The sequence below is a fragment of the Trachemys scripta genome, chromosome 10 (assembly GCF_013100865.1).
Source record: "Trachemys scripta elegans isolate TJP31775 chromosome 10, CAS_Tse_1.0, whole genome shotgun sequence".
Taxonomy (NCBI): domain Eukaryota; kingdom Metazoa; phylum Chordata; order Testudines; family Emydidae; genus Trachemys; species Trachemys scripta.
Genome location: NC_048307.1, coordinates 76743550 through 76762023, shown reverse-complemented (window position 1 = coordinate 76762023; position 18474 = coordinate 76743550). Strand labels below are relative to the sequence as shown.

At 44.0% G+C, this 18474-nt stretch overlaps 1 protein-coding gene across 1 annotated transcript in view; it reads left to right on the top strand.

The window, feature by feature from the left end:
* Positions 1–18474, top strand: part of FAM169B (family with sequence similarity 169 member B) — a 59391-nt gene that overhangs the window by 38348 nt on the left and 2569 nt on the right. The window contains exons 4-7 of the mRNA XM_034784960.1: positions 1606–1691; positions 3521–3695; positions 12633–12815; positions 16262–16390. Coding sequence (XP_034640851.1) covers positions 1606–1691; positions 3521–3695; positions 12633–12815; positions 16262–16390 — 573 coding nt within the window. The remainder of the gene's footprint in view (positions 1–1605; positions 1692–3520; positions 3696–12632; positions 12816–16261; positions 16391–18474) is intronic.

Genomic DNA, 18474 nt, shown 5'->3' with positions numbered 1-18474 from the left:
AAGTCAATGTTTGGCCCATTATGTCCTTTTGTCTGACTCTGCTTTCTTTGGTAGCTGCATGTTTCATGGATATGTAATGGAGCAGTCCCGCTTGCACTGGAAAGTGGGGTGAAGGGATTGAATCCATCATAGAAAGTCTATGAAACCTCTATGCCAGTAAGGCATAATATTTAATTAATTGGATCTGGTGGTATACACAGGCTTCTGCAGTTGGTCCTTCCTTGTTAAACTCAAGGCACAAAGTGTAACACGTTTTGGCATGTACCTTAATAATTTATTCAAAATATAGGTTAACTAAGCAATAACCCTGGACTCAAAGCCCACTGGGAGCTAGTAAAGCTTGAAGCAAAAAAGAGAAACTAACCTATGCACATTAGAAACTTTTGTCTAACCTGGGGCTAAAACAGGTAAATGATGCCACTCAGATTAAAGCTTTTTCACTTGCTTGTCTGTAAATTTGTCCTTGGTTGGGTGGATGGTTCTTCGCTCCCTGGTGCTTGTCCCTGGTAGGATGGTTTAGAGGGACACGATGATTAAGGCTACGTTTTAGTCATGGGTATTTTTAGTAAAACCCACAGACAGATCATGGGCAGTAAACAAAAATTCATGGCCCCATGACCTGTCCATGACTTTTACTTAATACCAGAGACTAAAATTTGGGGGGAGGGCTGCCTGAGGGCCCCACAGGTGCTGGGGGAGGGTGGCCCAGGTCCTGGGGGGGCACGGGCGACGGTGCATGGCCTGGACCCCCACTGGGGGGGGCAGAGTTGGCGGGGCCGGCAGGCTCCTTACCTGGCTCTGCATCTTCCCCTCCCCCCCGCCTCCCAGCAGCAGCAGACAACTCAGTTTGGGTGTGTGGAGCGGGCAGAGGATTGGGACACCGGATGGGGTGAGGCAGGCTCTGGGCAGCGCTTACCTGGGCGACATCCCCCCTTACTCAGTTCCATCCTAGGCGGAGGTGTGGCCAGGCAGCTCTGCATGCCGCTACCGCCTGCAGGCACCGCCCCTGCAGCTCCCATTGGCTGCGGTTCCCGGCCAATGGGAGCTGCAGGGGAGGTGTCCTGGGCAGAGATAGCATGCAGAGCTGCCTGGCCATGCCTCTGCCTAGCAGCTGAGCAAGGGGGATGTTGCCACTTCTGGGGGGTCCCCCAGGTAAGCACCGCCCAGAGCCTGACTCACCCCATCCGGTGCCCCAGTCCTCTGCCCCCTCCCACACCCAAACTTTGCTGCTGAGGGTGGGGCAGGGCAGAGGGGGCCCGAGACTGCCCCAGCAGTGGCCGGTGTGACTGGCGCACTTGCCTGAACCAGGCGTGCCGGCCACTGCAGAAGTCACAGAGGTCACGGAAAGTCGTAGAATCCCTGATTTCCGTGATTTCCATGACAAACTCGCAGCCTTAACGATGATCCAGTGGTTAGGGCGCTAGCCTAGACTTGAAACCGATGTTCCGTTTCCTGCTGAAAAATCAGGCTACTTTTATGTAGGTATCTAACTTCAGGCAATCAGCTTTCCAAATGTTGATCTTCCTTTTACTCTCACCAGTGAATTTGTTTGACAGTGGTCTTTGCAACAACTATTTTGAGTTAATATGTCCCCGTTTCTTTTAGTTTTGGCAATTTACCTTAACCAGTCCTGGTGGCCCATTGAAGATATAGTGAAGACTGCTGATTCCTCTAGAGAAGGTCTTATACAGGTACAGACAATTGCTTTATTGTGAAGCATTCCAGCTGTGATGACCAGGGGCGGCTCTAGGTTTTTTGCTGCCCTTAGCACGCGCTTGCTGCGCTGGTGCCTGGAGCCGCCCCTGGTGATGACTATATAGTGCTCTGTGTGTTTGGATTTGTCTTTCATATTATATATCTTTTGTGCTTTATACTGTATACTCTTCTGGCCTGGTCCTGGTCTCCCTACTTCACAGTGCCACCCCCACTTCCTGAATAAATATTAATTTTCCATGTCCTATTCATGATTCATCTGTTGGTCATTCTCTCTCTCTCTCTCTCTCCATTGTTTTTGAGGTTGCCCCCTTTAGTAGATAAAGAAGCATTTACAATAATCCTACACAGTAGTGCTGCTTGATTGACCATTTGTTGTGAAGATCAGTCTTCTTATCCTTTGGCACAGTCTCTTATCGGGCCATTTACAAAGCTTTCTGCCTTGTATGTTCTTTAGATTGTATTTAATTTATTGAGCTGTTCTTATTTAGTGGTGGATTTTTTATTTTATTCTCTCTGCAAATAAATACCCTTGTTCTGATGCAAAATCTTGTTTTGGGAGAATAGATGGAGAGATATTACTGACTTTTAATTTTATCTATTCACAACTGCTAAGAAGTCAGTTGCTTAGTGTATGTAGGATTTGCATCGCCATGCGGCAAACAAGTTTGTCTTTCTTTATTCACGTTTCCCACCCACCCCTCTGTCTCCCAGTTGGGTGTTTCCTGGCTCCTTTCCTGTGCCATTCTTTCCCTGATTCTATGACATTTTTAATCATGCAGGGTTTAATCATTCAGCCCTCCCCATAGGCAGCCTGATTTAATAGGTTTTGCATAGGGAACTAAGGGGGGAGGTTTGGGGAGTAAATCCATCCCCCAATCTGCAGGTAGGCTTTTGGATAGCAGCACTGGCTCTACACAGCTGTTTCTCAAGCTTCTTCTGTAGCAATGGAGTATGAAAAAAGTATTTTGGCTCCTTGATCCCTTTTAACATATTTTGGGTAATTTTGTCTCAGGTATATGTTGTTTACTGTGACATGCAATACCCACACATTTCGGTCAATAGAGACAGGGTAGCATAGGTATTCTCCTTTTAGTACACTTTCTAGTGTGGGTAGTCCAGGACACCCCAGTTCTATATCCAGCTAAGCCACTGGTTCGCTGTGACCATGGGCAAATCACGTCACCTCCCTGTGCCTCAGTTTCTCCATCCGTGAAAGTGTATTCTGCAGGTGCATTGGCAAGCTTTATAAATGGAGGGTGATATCTAAGGGCAATTATTATTATTTCTTCTTATACCATCTTTAGTCTTGAGAAAAGAAGACTGGGGGTGGGGAACCTAATCACAGTCTTCAGATACATTAAGGGCTGTTGTGAAGGGGGTGGTGATCAGTTATTCTCCATGGCCTCTGAAGGTGGGACAAGAAGTAATGGATTTAATCTGAAGCAAGGGAGTGTTAGGTTAGCTATTAGGAAAAACTGTACTGTAAGGGTAGTTAAGCTATGGAATACGTTTCCAAGCGAGGTTGTGGAATCCCCCTCATTGGAGGCTTTTAAGAACTGGTTGGACTGATTTACTTGGTCTTGCCTCAGCAGGGGGCTGGACTTGAAGACTTCTTGATGTCCCTTCGAGCCCCACCTTTCTATGATTTGAACTGGTTTACGAGGCATTTTTACCCCAAATGAGTGGGACGCATTCACCACCCTCTTAAAAAACAAAACAAAAAAACAAAAACAAAACTTTCTTTGGAAGGCAAAATCTCTGAAGTCTCTTCATTTTTCTTTTGTCTCTTTGTTTTTTCTCGAAGGTCCAAACATCTGGAGAAAGGATCGTCCTCTTTGTTCTCAACTCCATTATTTTTGGAATGTTAGAAAGGAGTTCAGCTAATGATACATTCTTTGTATCTCATTCCGCCAAGGAGTCTGCCAAAATATTCTGGAGGAATGGAGATGCTGTTGCCTTTTACACAGTCAAAATGAAAGGTAAGGTCATTTCAGAGAAACATTCTCATCAGTTCCATATTGCCAAAAATGTAGTCTCTCCCCTCCCGCCCCCAATGTAAATAATCCTATGCTCCCATTTAAATTTTTAGATAGAAATCACCTGCATACCATTGTAGAGAATGAATCAGAGAAACTAACCCTCATAGAATTTGAAAGCCATTCATATTACTTCCATTAAAACACAATGGGACCAAATTCTATTCTAGGTTACACTGCGTGATCTGGACTGTTTGGAAAGCTGCACCCCTTCAAATTCCAGCAGTCTCCAATTCCTCCTCCTTCCTGGCTTTCCTGCTTTGGCAGACCACACCCAAGCATTCATATTCTAAAAGGGAGTTGAAAACAGAATCAGAGAAAAGTAGGGTTGGAAGGGACTTCAAGAAGTCATCAAGTCCAGCCCCCTGCTCTGAGACAGGGCCAGGTAAACCTAGATTATGCCTGACAGGTGTTAGTCTAACCCAGGGGTCTCAAACACGCGGGTTCTTTCGTGCGGCCCACCAAGCTCCCCGTGTCCCCCTGCCCGCGCGCCCCTCTACCTACCCCGTGGCGCCGCAAGCCCTGCGCCGCTCCCTGAAGCGGCTGGAACTATGGCCCTGCAGCCCCGGGCAGGGCTGAGGGGGGGAGTAGAGGGCTCTGTGCTCTCGCTTCCACGCACCGCCACCCGCAGATCCCATTGGCCTGCACTCCCTGCCCTGAGCCCCCTGGCTCCCTGCCGCACCCCTCACCCCTCCTGCACCCCACTCCCCAACTCCCTGCCCTGAGCCCCCTGCCGCACCCTGCACCCCGACTCCCTGCAGCACCCCTCACCCCTCCTGCACCCCACACCTCAACTCCCTGCCCTGAGCCCCCGCCACACCCCGCACTCCTCCTGCACCCCCTGGGGGCAGAGAGGGGGCAGAGTTGGGGTGAGGACTTCAGGGAAGCGGTTGGAATGGGGGCAGAGAAGAGGCTGGGCAGCGGTGGGGCCTCATGGAAAGGGTGGAGTGGGGGCGGGGCCAGGGACAGCAATGGGTGGATGTCAGTGATGTGGTCCTCGGGCCAATGCACTAGTCCTCATGTGGCCCTCGTGGTCATTTGCATTTGAGACCCCTGGTCTAACCTGTTCTTAACCTGCAATGATGGGGATCCCACAATCTCCCTTGGAAGTCTATTCCAGAGCTTCACTACCCTGATAGTTAGAACATTTCCCCTGATATTTAACCTAAATCTCCCTTGCTCCGTTGTGGTGGATGACGAAAAGAATCACAAAAATGAGTCAAGGGCAGCAAAAAATGCCATACAGTGAGGAACTTAAAAGCTCTGTTTAGTTTAACAAAAAGAAGATCAAGATGGGACTTGATCACAGGGTAGAAGTACCTTTACGGGGAGAAAATACCTGGGTACTAATGATTAAAGGGCTCTGTAATCTAGGTGAGAGAGGTATAACAAAAAACAATGGCTGGAAGTTAAAGCCAATCAAATTAGGCACAGATTTTAAACCATTGGAACAAAGTACCAAGGGAAATGGTGGATTCTATATCTCTGAATGTTTTCAGATCAAGACTGGATGCCTCTCTGGAAGATAGGCGTTAGTCAAACACAAGTTATTAGGCTCAGTAACGGAGTGAAATTTAATTGCCTCTGGTAGACAGGATGTTAGATTAGATCAGACAGTCCTTTGTGGGCTGAAAAAAGTCTATGAATTGATAAGTCTGGTGTAAGTCCAGACCCATTGCATTGATTTCAAGATATCTACACTGCGGATATTTGTACCACGGTAAGCTGTGGCTAAACTGGTGCCAAAAAAGAACAGTGTGGAGAACAGTGTGACATTTACAGTGGAATGTATCTCTGGGTCAGTTACTGATCCCAAGTTAAAGTGCACCGACACTAAAATTGGGCTTTGGTACTCAAATGAAGTTGCAAAATAGGTACAGAGAAATTGGTGATGGAACCTCTTTCTGGAGGTGAATTGGGTTGCTTCAAGGATATCAATCAGCACGGTCCCAAAAGTAGGAGGTGAAGGCTCTTGGGGGTGGGGGGGAAGGAGGAATCAGGCTTGCTGTAGACAATAGATTAAAGTTGCCCTCCCCTGGTAGCCCTTCTAAGGGATGAAGCACTAGGAGAAGTTCTGCCCTCTGCAGTGGTGAACTCCCTCCCCACTCTGAGGTGTGGTTGGCTCTTCTGTATGCTATCAGTGGTGAATCACATCTCAGGCGATGATTAAGGAATCCTGGATATGTCTATGAATACACTGTGTTGAGCTGTTTTATAATTTGCAAACACTTCAGTTACAACTGTACGTTTCCCTTTTAAGTCCATAAATATTTTGGAGCAAAGCTTTCAGAGAGAGACATTTGGTTTGTAATGATTCATGCGTCAGTAAAATAAGTTTTCAGAGTAGTCTGTTGTGGGTGGAATATCAGACAACCTGAATCTGTTTCCGGGTAAACTGGGAGTCACATTTTGGTTCATATTAAATACAAATGCTTAAAGTCCAGACTTGTCTGCATCTGGATCTTGTTGCCAATGTTTTTGTCTTTGGCAGCATCATTTGTTTTTATTTGGTCTGTGTCATAATTACCAGTCGTTTTCCAAGATCATTTGGGGAAGCTTGAAGCTGTGATTGTTCACTTCCCTCTTTGCTTACCATGTAAAGCTCACTTGCGGTGTGAATTGTGCAATCTCACTCTCTGAGGTTCTGTAATTGTGTCATACGAAACATGCTCCGGTTGATCTGATACTCTGACAATAAACCACCTACGAAGGGACTCTGGATTTATTAAGCCCAAATAAGTTCAGCTAGTTCTGCCCACTTCTTTGGAAGTGGTATTCCTCAAAAAGTTTGAATTCCTTTTTAATACTGTTTGTATGGTGCGAGTTTCTTCTGTTGCTGCCCTGAGTAGTGTACGTTCTGTATCAAGTTTTCTCTGTGTAAGAAATTCCATATTGTCAGATTTCCTTCCATAGCTCCTGGCCCCATGAAGAATTGACAACTTGTTTCACAGCCCTGCCAGGTGATCCCAACTGCATTTCCACTCTCTACAACAACCTAGCCTTTATCCACTGCTCTTCGCCCTCCGCTAAGTAATTTAGACTCTACTGCTCATTCTGTACTCATCTCTCTGTGTGTCTCATCTGTAAAGTTTCCATTAGCTACAATATGACATGATCAGAAACCATGGTTCAGTGGAGCTAAATAAGGCAGAACTATGTTTGTAGGGGATGGACAGTTAAAAGCACAGGTCTGGGTGGCTGGATATATGGATGGGAGGAGTCTCTTCCTGTCTTTGCTGCAGACTTACCGCATGTCTTTGTCCAAGTCAGATTTTCACATGGAAGTCACTGACTCAAGTTTAGCTCAGGCGGCGATGTCTGAAAGTCGTTCCCATCCACCAACTCCTAGGTGGCCTGAGTTTGGTGATAGTCCTGTTCTTAATAGATATACATGCACATCACAGCGAGCACTTATTGGGATCTCTTTTGATAGTCTCATGAGAAAGGGAAGGGGGACTGAACACCTATGTTGCTCCTAGAGACAGTTCCTTTAGGTCAGGTTTGAGACATATTGGCAAGGCAATGTGAGGAAATGTCTACTGATACTGACCATGCTGCACCTGTTGAATGGATAAACAAAAACTTCATTTTCCAAGACCTTGAACCTATCATCTTTTATGGTATGCTCTACACTTGTTAAAAACCTGTTATTTAAATGGATTAATGACTCTAATACTTAACCCATATAATTCTGTGAAATGTTTTCAGTTTGCTTAGATTTCATAATTATTAAAGATGGAGTTTACTGCCTTCACTTGAGTGCAAAATAATTGGGAGAGTATAAAAGATTCATGAGGAGGCAATATGGCTTAGTGGACAGAACAGTGGACTAGACTCAGGAGACCTGGATTCTATTCCCAGCTCTGCCACTGGTGTGCTCTGTGACTTTGGGCAAGTCACGGCACTGCTCCGTGCCTCAGTTTCCCCATATGTAAAATGGGAATAATGTAACTGACTTTGTAAAGTGTTTTCAGATCTACTAATGAAAGAGCTAGATAATATTTTATTATTATATAATGCAAAGAACAGTTGATGCAGAATCGCACAATATGCTATTAAACAAAAGTGTTTTAGTCTTTGGGTTAACTACAAGTAGAGAAGTTCCTTTAGCTTTCGTTGTTGTTGTTTAGTATTTGTATTGTGAGAACAATTGTACTAGGTTCAGAACAAAAAGATGGTCTCTGTACTGAACACCTGATAATCTTAAGTATCTTTCTCTTCCTCTGGGACCTCCATGGTATGAGGCTTGAGGAGGGAAGTTTTAGCAATTCAGCCATCAAACCAATTGTAAAAAAACATATACTGGGGGGTGAGAGAGAGAGAACTGTGAAACACGGGGTCGAATCAGCAGTATTTCCCGCTGGCTCCCCACAGAACTCCAGCAAGAGCTCTGTGAACCACATTTTGGGAACCACTGACAATAGATAAATAGATAAAATTGGAGATGTAGGTACTGACAATAGATAAAATTGGAGATGTAGGTACTGTTTCTGCCCTTGTTTTCCCATTAGCTAAATTGATCTAATGGCAACTTAATGGGCTGTTATGAGGACTGATTAGTTAATATTTGTAAAAATGGTGAAAGTGCTTAGTAGTAATTTGACTGAAGTGCTTCAAAAGGGATGATAGGCTTTAATTTAAATCAGACACCAGAAGTGCTTGCCCACATGGTGGGATGAAGTCCGTTTCAGACTTTCACACAAACCTCTGTAGAGTTGGTCTTTTAGATATTTCCCCCTTGAATTAGCTCCCTACAGGGCTACTACATATGTGTTTTCCATTGATCACATACATTTGCTGTACGTAAAATGAGATCAGAACAGAAAGTTAACCTGCCTGACACCTAGCAAAAAGTTTGTTTTTGGATACTTGTTCCCCTTCCCCACTCTTTTCTAGCAATAATATTTTTAATGTGCATATTTGAACGAGTTTGAAGGTTCTGGCTTTAATAAAATAAAATGAACACATACCAGCCAAGACATGTGTTCATATAATTTTATTGAAGCCAGAACCTTTGCTCCCCTTTTCACATCGCACAGTGGGTTGACATTGGGTTCTGTTCAGCAGAAATATTCCCCACCCTTTACACAAGCATCGACCCTGCAGAAGGCCTGTCTGAACTTGTGTGCAAAGCCAACTTGTTCAGCAGGGATGCAGTCAGTATGCACAACCTTGTTTTGTTTGGGCCTCTTAGATGTGGGGACAGGGTTGGGTTTTTCCTGGTTTGTGGATGTTTGGGAATGCTAATGGCTGTCTGCTTTCCTGCCCTGGTAATTGCTGTTTACCATAAGTTGGTCATTTGGCACTCATGACCTAACCAAACAGATCAAAGGCTTTGAAAGGGCAGACTGAAATACTTCCATCTCCCCTGCCAATGCCCTAATTTCCTTTGTCTCTTCCCTTACCCCAAAACTCAGTCTTTTATATGGCTGAGAAATGAAAAAAGGGTCCAAGCCAACAGTGCACAGGAACCTCAACTCAAGGCCACCGATAGCTTATTAGGAACCTGCTCCACTATTAGAAAGGACCCTGGAGGCAAAATTCACTTCACCCCCGAAGTCTGTGGGTGGTGGCTTCTTCTCATGTATTTGCTCAGGGGTAAAAGGGAGAGAGTGGCTTCATGATTAGTCTATGTATGTTAACCTTAGACTTTACAAATGTCTGTCTGTCTTAGGCACATAATTAAGAGCGCAGAAATTGATCAGCCAGCCCCTGTCCATTAGAATGGCTGCACTTGAGTCTCTCAATCTGATTTCAGGGATTTGTAAGAGACAAATAATGTGAGATGCCCAGAATCTCTCTGAGGGACAATATCAGGGTTGAAGGGCCTGAAACTGATCCTTGCCAGAGTCTAACATCTCTGGTGGGCTGCCAGCCCCACAATAAGACGAGGGTGTGCTCAGGTTCTTGGCTCACATAGGTGCATCATACTTTTCTTAGCTCAGCCCATCTGCTCTATCCTTTTGAGTAAGAAAGGGGAACTGAAACCACCTAAAACTGCTGCCATTGTAGTGCTTTAGACAGAGACCAGGATTCCGGAATGTTTGAGTGCTTGGACGGCACTTGTGAATGGAGGAGAAAAAAGGGGGATGCTGCATGCACGTGTAGTGACTTCGTGATTGCCAGTTAAACCACCCATGTGCAGGCTTAGGCCAAGAACCTAGGACTTTCTGTTCCAAAATTACAGATGTCTCCCAGCTAAAGGAGGGGTTTTCTTAGCAGTTATTATTATGGTAGTGCTTAATGACCAACCAAGAGTGGACCCCACTGTGCTAGGCACCATACACACACAGAGTATTAGACAGTCTCTGCCTTGAAGGGTTTACAGTCTAGAGACAGGACAGATACAAGCTGGGGGAGGAGGTAGAACACACAAGTAGCAAACGTCATATTAGTGCCACAATTTTTTGGGAGTGGATTTAAGAGGGGATGAGCTCTGTGGAAAGAAAAGTGAAAGGAGGGGGGACATTGAAGGGAAGAGAGGTGAGGGGGTCAGGGCAGGGGAGAAGAGCTTGTTGAGGGGCAGATTTGGAGTGAAGCAGAGGTAAAGAGACTGGGAAGGAGGGGAAAGGTTGGACCAACAGCCGATCATCACAGGACAGAGAAAGTCAAGTCAAAACTGTAGACAGTTCTCTGAATGTTGAAAGGCTCCTGCTTTGACTGCTTCTGCAGCAGCACCTACTGTCTGGAGTGTCTGGGTAGCTCCTCTGCAACTTCCCCCTATGCCACATGTTGGAGATAGGCACCATCCGAGTCCTCATTTCCCGGTGTATTTGTGTGTCTCCCCTGCAAGTTCTGGCTCCAGGGGGCTGCTGGTGAAGGGTGGCCCCAGTGGGACCCCATTTTACCCCCTCTCTGCTGCTGCTTCTACTGGCTGGCAGTTAGAAATATATGTCAGCAGGGCAGGGCTGACATAATCACATATACTTGAGTAAGTCTGACGTTCTGGCCAATAGTTGCATGTACATTACATAGGGCATGCTCACCATCGAAAACAAAAGTCTCACTGTGGAAGCATTAAAGTCACTTTGTCATGCTGAAACTGCCAGTGTTCAGAGTGCGATCTGAGATGTATATTTTTGGTCTTGACTTGATTATAGACCATGGCTGGATTATTTATGGCTGGTTGTGGTGGTACAGGGAGGGGAGTTGTTTATACAACCTATTGTGGTCAGTTTGATTTAATGTACAACTGCATGTGAATAATTGCATTAATTTCTGGGCACTTCATTCCCAGGAAAATTTTGATTAACTTAATGGAACAAACTGAATGAACTTCAGAGAACAGCACACAAACAAACAAAAAAAGATTAGAGAGATGGCGGGATTGGCCTAGGAAGAAAGGATAACTACCAGGGATGTGTAACAAATATTTGTAAACACCAAAACGAACGGTCTGTATTCAATAAAGCACTTGAGAAGTCAAGCACTTCCTCAAGTCTCATTGACTTTATTTTGATTTAAGCACATGCATATGTGTCTTGCTGAATTTGGAGTCCAAGGAAGGAGAGGAATTAAAGTCAGACTCTACTTCTGTTGATGTCAGTGGCAAAACTCCAGTTGAAATCAACAGTAGCAGAAGCAGGCCCTTATTTAAGATAACAAGCAGATGACTAGAAGAAAACAGTCACTCTGAAAGAAGGGTAGCTTAGTTTGAATATCAGGAAAAGCCTCCTGACAATTAGTTCTATTATGCTGTGAAGGAGACTCCCAAGAGAAGTGTCAGAAGAGTCACGACTTGAGACATTTAAAACGAGGTTGGATGTTACACTAGTAAATGTATAGTAGGGAACAAACTAACTGTGAGAGGGACTAGATTAACAGGGAAAGCTGGCAAGAAAATGTTTCTTCCCTGTCATGCAAAATTTAAATGAAAATGTTTTGTTTCCATAGAAATTTTCAACAAAATATTTTGACTTTTCATCAAAAACTTTTCAGTTTTCTGACAGAAAAAGAAAAAAAAATAGAAAAGCAGATGCTGTCATGAAAATGTTGGTTTATAAAAAAAAATCATTTATTTTGGGGGGGGGGCTAAGGGAGGAGAAAGGTTTGATGGAAAATTGTCAAGCAGACCTACTAAAAGGTCTCTAATTTGTATGATTCTATGGATTTTCAGTTGTATTTAATCTGTATGAGTCCAGGCACTACAGCAGTGGGCATTTCATAAATGATTAAATACAAATCAATCAGGAGGAGACATTTGTAGTGCTTTTATCCTACAAAGTAGCTAGATAACAGATTGATCTCAACATGATTGAATGCTTATGTTTCTTATTCTTTTGGGTTCGATTTCTTATGGCATTTTGAACTTATGTGCATAATATCCAAAGTAATTCTTGCAGAGTGAGGCCCTTAGTTAATTGATATGAACACTAGTTTTGGATTCTGCATTGCTGTACTCAACCATATCTCTTCTTGATGGCAGAGGGCGTTTAGCCTGGGTGATGACTGCAGAGTAAAGGTTTGAAGTGCTGGGGCAAGCTCTAATACTTTCTGACAGTTTTACTGAGAAGTGGTTTGGTCCAGTAGGCGGGACACAAGGCTTGAGTCACTGTTTTGGCCTCAGCAGCACGCAGGCCCTTCGTTAGTACAGTATCCGTCTCCATCTTTGTACTGGGGCTTGGCTTTGTTGTCAATGAAACATAAACCTGAGTCTAAAATGTCTCCCTGACCTTGGCATTCCCTAGGGTTCTACCCAACACCACTTCAGTCTGAATTCAAACTTTTTTCTCTGTAGAATGCTACATCCACTTCCCTTCTGTGTAAAATAGAGTTAATGAGCCCCTCCTGCCACAATTATTACTATTTGTTGTCTTGGAGAGTGGTTTATCTTTTTATTTATTGGTTGTAAGAGTGAGCTATTTTACTGTGTATTCCCAGGAAGCCTGTGTGATGTTAACACCAGTCAATGTTACCTGCTCCCAGTTCTGGATACTGTATTTGTCCGGAGAAAGTACAGAAGGTGTGGCCTAGGGATGAAAATTCTGCATGATTTCTGTCAATCTTTTGTGACTGAAGATGCCTTGGGGATCAGCTGCCCTATTTCTGCTGACATGTACCAAGGTAAAACATTTGATGTGGAAACATTAGGTAAAAGGTCATGCATAATTTATGCATTTCATAAAAATATTGGAAGAAGCTTCTTGGCTGCAGGAGAGTTCAATGCATTGGAGTGAACACAAAGATAATGTCCTTGGTGTGCAGTCTTCCTAGAGACACATGGAGCTTCCTGTGGGGAGGAAATCCTGTGTTCTTATAAGATATTGAGAGATAGAAACTTAGAATGGTAGTTTGGTATTTACACTCTTCTATAATTATCTCCAAGAAATGGAATAATGGCTTTGGAATCAAAGAATGAATTATCAACTTGCTGTTTGACAGGAAAGAAAAAGAAGAAATTGTGTGGATGTCCATATGCACACACCAACACATGCCACATCTGTGGTCCTGATACTTTTGTGATAAATTGCATTTGTCAAGCACCACACCTGAACCGTGCCCCCTAATCCAACTTGTTAGTACTACTACTTTCATTCCAAATCTCTGAGGGCTTTTGAACAGCCACAATATATTTTTAAAATTAATTATAATTTTCACTTAGTGGCCTGTACAGTTGGATTCGTAGTAACGCAAGCAAGCCTGGAGTTTCATGTGAAAGCTTACATAAAATAGTCCTAACAATAAAATGATTTATAAAATCTCTAAAACATGTATAAAATATTTCTTTGTTAAATATGTGGCATAAACCAAATACCTGATGATGTGGTGTGACATAGCGGGTCTTACTGCAACTTGTTTGGGATGATTGTGTTACCCGCTCATGACTTTACAATCATCACTAATTAATGGCAATAAAACCTTTATTCCCCCAGTCTCTCTCTGTTTCTCAACACACATAGTTGTACACTGTTCTGTTTGTCTGAAATGTATATACCATGCACAACTAACTCATAGATCAGGGGTCGGCAACCTTTGGCACTCGGCTTGCCAGGGTAAGCACCCTGGCGGGCCGGGCCGGTTTGTTTACTTGCCGCATCCGCAGGTTCAGCCAATCGCAGCACCCACTGGCCGCTGTTCGCTGTCCCAGGCCAATGGGGGCGGCAGGAAGCGGCGGCCAGCACATCCCTCGGCCCGTGCCACTTCCCGCCGCCCCCATTGGCCTGGAGCGGCGAACCGCGGCCAGTGGGAGCTGTGATCGGCCGAACCTGCAGACATGGCAGGTAAACAAACCGGCCCGGTCCGCCAGTGTGCTTACTCCGGTGAGGCGCGTGCCAAAGGTTGCCGACCCCTGGCATAGATAGTCACGTATATTATTATACATTCACATCTCTCCCTCCTCCCCCAGCTCTATCTAGGATACTGTGTCTTCTTAATACAGGAAGAAGTAATACAGACACCGTTATTTTTCTCCATCCAACAAAAACAGTTTCGCTGCTGGCATGCATTGTACGGTTTATACATGCTGCATTTTGAGATTTGTGTATAAACACTAGTGGTACATCCTAAGAGTTAGTTTTTCATCTCTGGTAGGTTTGGGGCTAAGGCTCAGGGCTAGGACTGTGTCTTTGCTTGAGTTTGTAGAGTGCCTAGCACAATCGATCCCTGATCCTGATTGGGATCTCTGGATCTCACTTCAAACATAAATATTAAATACCAAGGGTGAAATCCTTATTGAAGTAAGTGGAAATTCTTCTGTATTAGACTGAGGACTGCAACCCAGTGCCCTCTAAATATCCTTCCACTAAATGTGAGCAGTTCTCACTAGCATTTCTTATATAATAATCCCACTCTGTGTTGTACAGGTCTAAAAAGGAGCAATAAAGCCATGTACTGAATATTTTGCTGTCACTGTACTTATCACTCCCGGAATTTCTTGCTGGAGAAATTGATTTAGCTTTTATCCTGAAGTAAAATTAATGACAATGATCTATTCATTATTATAAGGCAGATGTTTACTTACAAGAATGACGGGATTTAAAAAAAAATGAAAACTACGAAATCCAATTAAACATTAAAGATAAATGAGCTTTCGAAACTCTCTCCATGGTATGATGAACTACCTAGGGTGCAGGGACAGAGTGTATCATGGAGTGATCATGGATTATTATCTTGAAACTTAACTTGAGTCAGGAGACATGAGCAGGACCTCATGGAAAGGTGGTTTACAGAGGTTTAAAAATCCCTGTTTAATTTACTGAACAGTTTATAAATGCAACACTTCATCGCTCCTAAAGAGATAAACTAACAGCACAAACCCTGTTGGCAGTTTCCTCACTTTGGCTCTGCAACTAGCAATGTGGAAAACATCCAAAGGAGACAGGTTTGGGTTCGATATGAATAAACAGCCGTAAATTTGAATGCTTATCCAAATTATATGAATGTTCTGAATCTACAGAATGCGTCTGGAATACTGATAAGACCAAGATTTCTCATGAAAGTTATACCTTTACCTCAGCTACGTCTGTTGTCTCTGTCAGTTCCTCCTGTTTCAGGATTTCCTCACTCACCCCAATAAGTAAAAGCCCCTGAATGCTCACCAGAAAGTAGTCTCAGATTAGACAGAGGGACAGAGCTATCATTAATTTCTTCTCAAGAATGTTCTGCTAATTAACGCTCACTGTGATTCTGCAAACCCCACTTGCTGTACATACTGTTGTTTACTATTTGTATACCTCCAGTTGTGTGCTGAATACTTTAGCAATATGGTCCCTGCCCAAAAGAGCCTCCGGTCTTGACACCAAACAGATACAAATATGCAACATATGACCAGTGAGGTTCAAGTACTAATTTTGGTTGCACGAGTTATTGTTTTCAGTGGTCTGATTTGATAACAATTCACTGCAGAGAGGGATAAGATTTATTAAGGCTTTATGAAGCAATGCAGTTCAAAAAGGGATGTTAAAGGAGAAAAGGGAGGTGTTTATTAACAGGCATGCGATACCTGTCTTCTGCCTCTTAATGGACTCTCTTTCCATAAGGCAGAAATGAGCAAAACTCTTCCTTTATCCTCAGTGAGAAGATTACGAATGTGATAACATGGATTCCCATTATAAACCCCCAGGCAGTGACCACTTAGCCAATGTTTTAAAAAGGCTCCTGCCATATCTATGCACAATAGGGTAAGAAAGGAGCAGAGTGGGAGACTTAATTCAGCCTGCCTCTATTTTTTTTGTTAGCTCTGTGCAGATTCTGAATATTATCCCCTTGTTGGTTAAGAAATTTCAGTAGCCTTGAACAGATGTTCACCATTCAGGGTTCCTCCTGCCAGGTATAGGTACTCAAACCCCATGGCGTTGGGTGCTGTGCAAGAGGCTTAGCAGAGAGAGCGAGCGAGAGAGAGAGAATGAAGGGTGGGAAGAGAGAGAGAAAACACCCAAATACAACACCTGTAAGAGAAAATAGGTCTCTGAGAGAACATCCTGAGGGCTCGTGCTTGGTGTCACCAGCTGACACTTAACTCACTAATGCTTCCCCTTCTCTCTCCACCCCTCCTTGGTTTTCCTGTTCAGTTTGCCAGAAATTCTTGCAGACCTATCCAGAGGAGCAGGATCGACTGTGGGAGGTGGAAGCACCAGGGGACTGGAGCCAGCGTGTTAATATCTGGTTAAAGATTCAGCTGGAACCTGCCCTTTCAGAAAGTGAGTTACAAATAGTGCGGACTTCTCCTTGTCAGGTTCAGGTATTTAAACTTCACAGTTAAAAGCTACACTTCCTTAATGATGACAAAATGCTGCTTCCTCTCATTGGCAGCACATGGAGAAAGCACTAAGCAAGCAGTTCAGCACATTATCTTTTTATCTGACTCAGAAATGACAGGTACCTCTTAGCTACTGGGGTGGGTGGTATGTGTGCAAAAAGACTATGGTTAGACCCCAAAGCGGGTATCTCAGCTCTAGTATGTAAAAAAACAAAATGCACAGATTCATTTAAAGGCAAATAGAAAAAATTTCTAGAGCCGTGGGGATGTCAGTTACTGAATTCGCCGTTCAGAGGCAATTTTCGTGCCATTCCATGACATAAACTTGAAGGTTCCGCCTCCTTTTGTGATCAATCGGGGGCAGGGGGGAATCTGTGTTCCTTACTATACAGCACAGTACTTGGTAATCTTCAAGAGAGGACCAAAATATCTAGTAAACAGGACCAGGATTAGAGATTCTGAAGTAATGAAATCAAATTACAGAGACTCGGAGGGCTACTGACAAAATGCAGCCTTGGCATAAGAGGACGGAACTCCCAATGCAATGTGTTACATCAGGGCAACAATTACCCCCAATGAGCTTAGCACCATTTTTGAGTCGTAGAGATGGGTTGGTTTGTTTGTATAATAAGAAAAGAAACTTGTAGGATTTAGGGACAACATGATTAACTTCATTAAAATATGCTGCCTATGCCACTCTTTGATACTAATCCAATCCGTGGAGAACATAGAGATCCACTCCATCGGGTGCAGCTGTAGGATTCAAAGTTCCTCATAAAGGGCAAAATCCTACTTTTTCCGAGCTTCTTCTCCTCCCCTCCCTATCCTTCCCCACAATAACACCCAGGCAGCAACAGAGTGGGAAACACTCCTGGTGTTTTCTTAAGAGCTCCTAGGAGGATCTCGCTAATGCACCTAAGGTTCAGATGGCTTGGGAGTACAGCAGGCCCCTAGTCTGCCCATACACTTACTACAGTCAGCAGCAGGTCCTAAGGAGGGGCTTGTTCCTTTCAGGGTGAGCAGAAGAGAGTGCTGCAGAGGAAATTGCCCCCATGCTTTCCCTAATATATTCTGCCCTATACAAGCAGGATGGCTTGGGGGTCCTCAGCTTAGCCACTGCATTTCCTCTCATCACCAGACCCCATCGGAGAGTTTGGCCAGGATTTTGCCCCAGGCTGGGTTCCTCTAATATCGTCACTGTGCACACAGATATTTGCTTGGATCTCTATAGACTTATTTGAGGACGTGAATGTCTTTCGGATCTATTTCTTCTCTGTCTCCTTCCCCCTTGCTGCATCCCGCCAGCACGAGGCAATGTAGCTCAGCATCACCAAGTAATGTTGGTACATATGACAACAGCCACCAAGATGAATGAGCTCCCCATCCTGTTCTGGTCGTCTTGAACAACCCTTCTGCCCCCTTTCCACAGCGCTGGTCATTGCAGAAGAAAGCTATTTAATAGCTGTAACGGTGCAGCTCTTCTGTTGCATACTATGTCGTTTTTCAGAGAGTCAGGAATAAATTCTTGTCATATAATGTTGTAGGGCTTTTACAGCAATATGTGTTCCAGAAAGGTTCCCACAAACCAGACTTTAAATTTTGCAAGGCTATAGAGCCGCATCTAGTGGCAGCACAGATGAACTACACCACTCTGTACACCAGAAATGGTACGTAGGCTTGGGTATGCACACATCTTTAGATATGTGTGAGAGGGAGACTTAGATGGATATGTTCTTTTCAACCTGGGTTGAATTTTTATCAGTGTGTAGCTATAAAAAGAAAGCTCTTTGGTGCATGGTACATGGAACTGGAAATATTCACTTGAACTTAATTTTTGTTGAAAAATCAGCCAAGGTTAATTTATATCAAATAGTTCCAGGAACAGAGAAGCAATAGCATTTGCCTATAGAGGCTGGCTGAAATGTGAAAATAAATTTAAGATGAATATGCAGCCTAGTTGCTGAACCAATCAGGCTCCTAGTTGCTGAACCAATCAGGCTCCTAGTTGCTGAACCAATCAGGCTC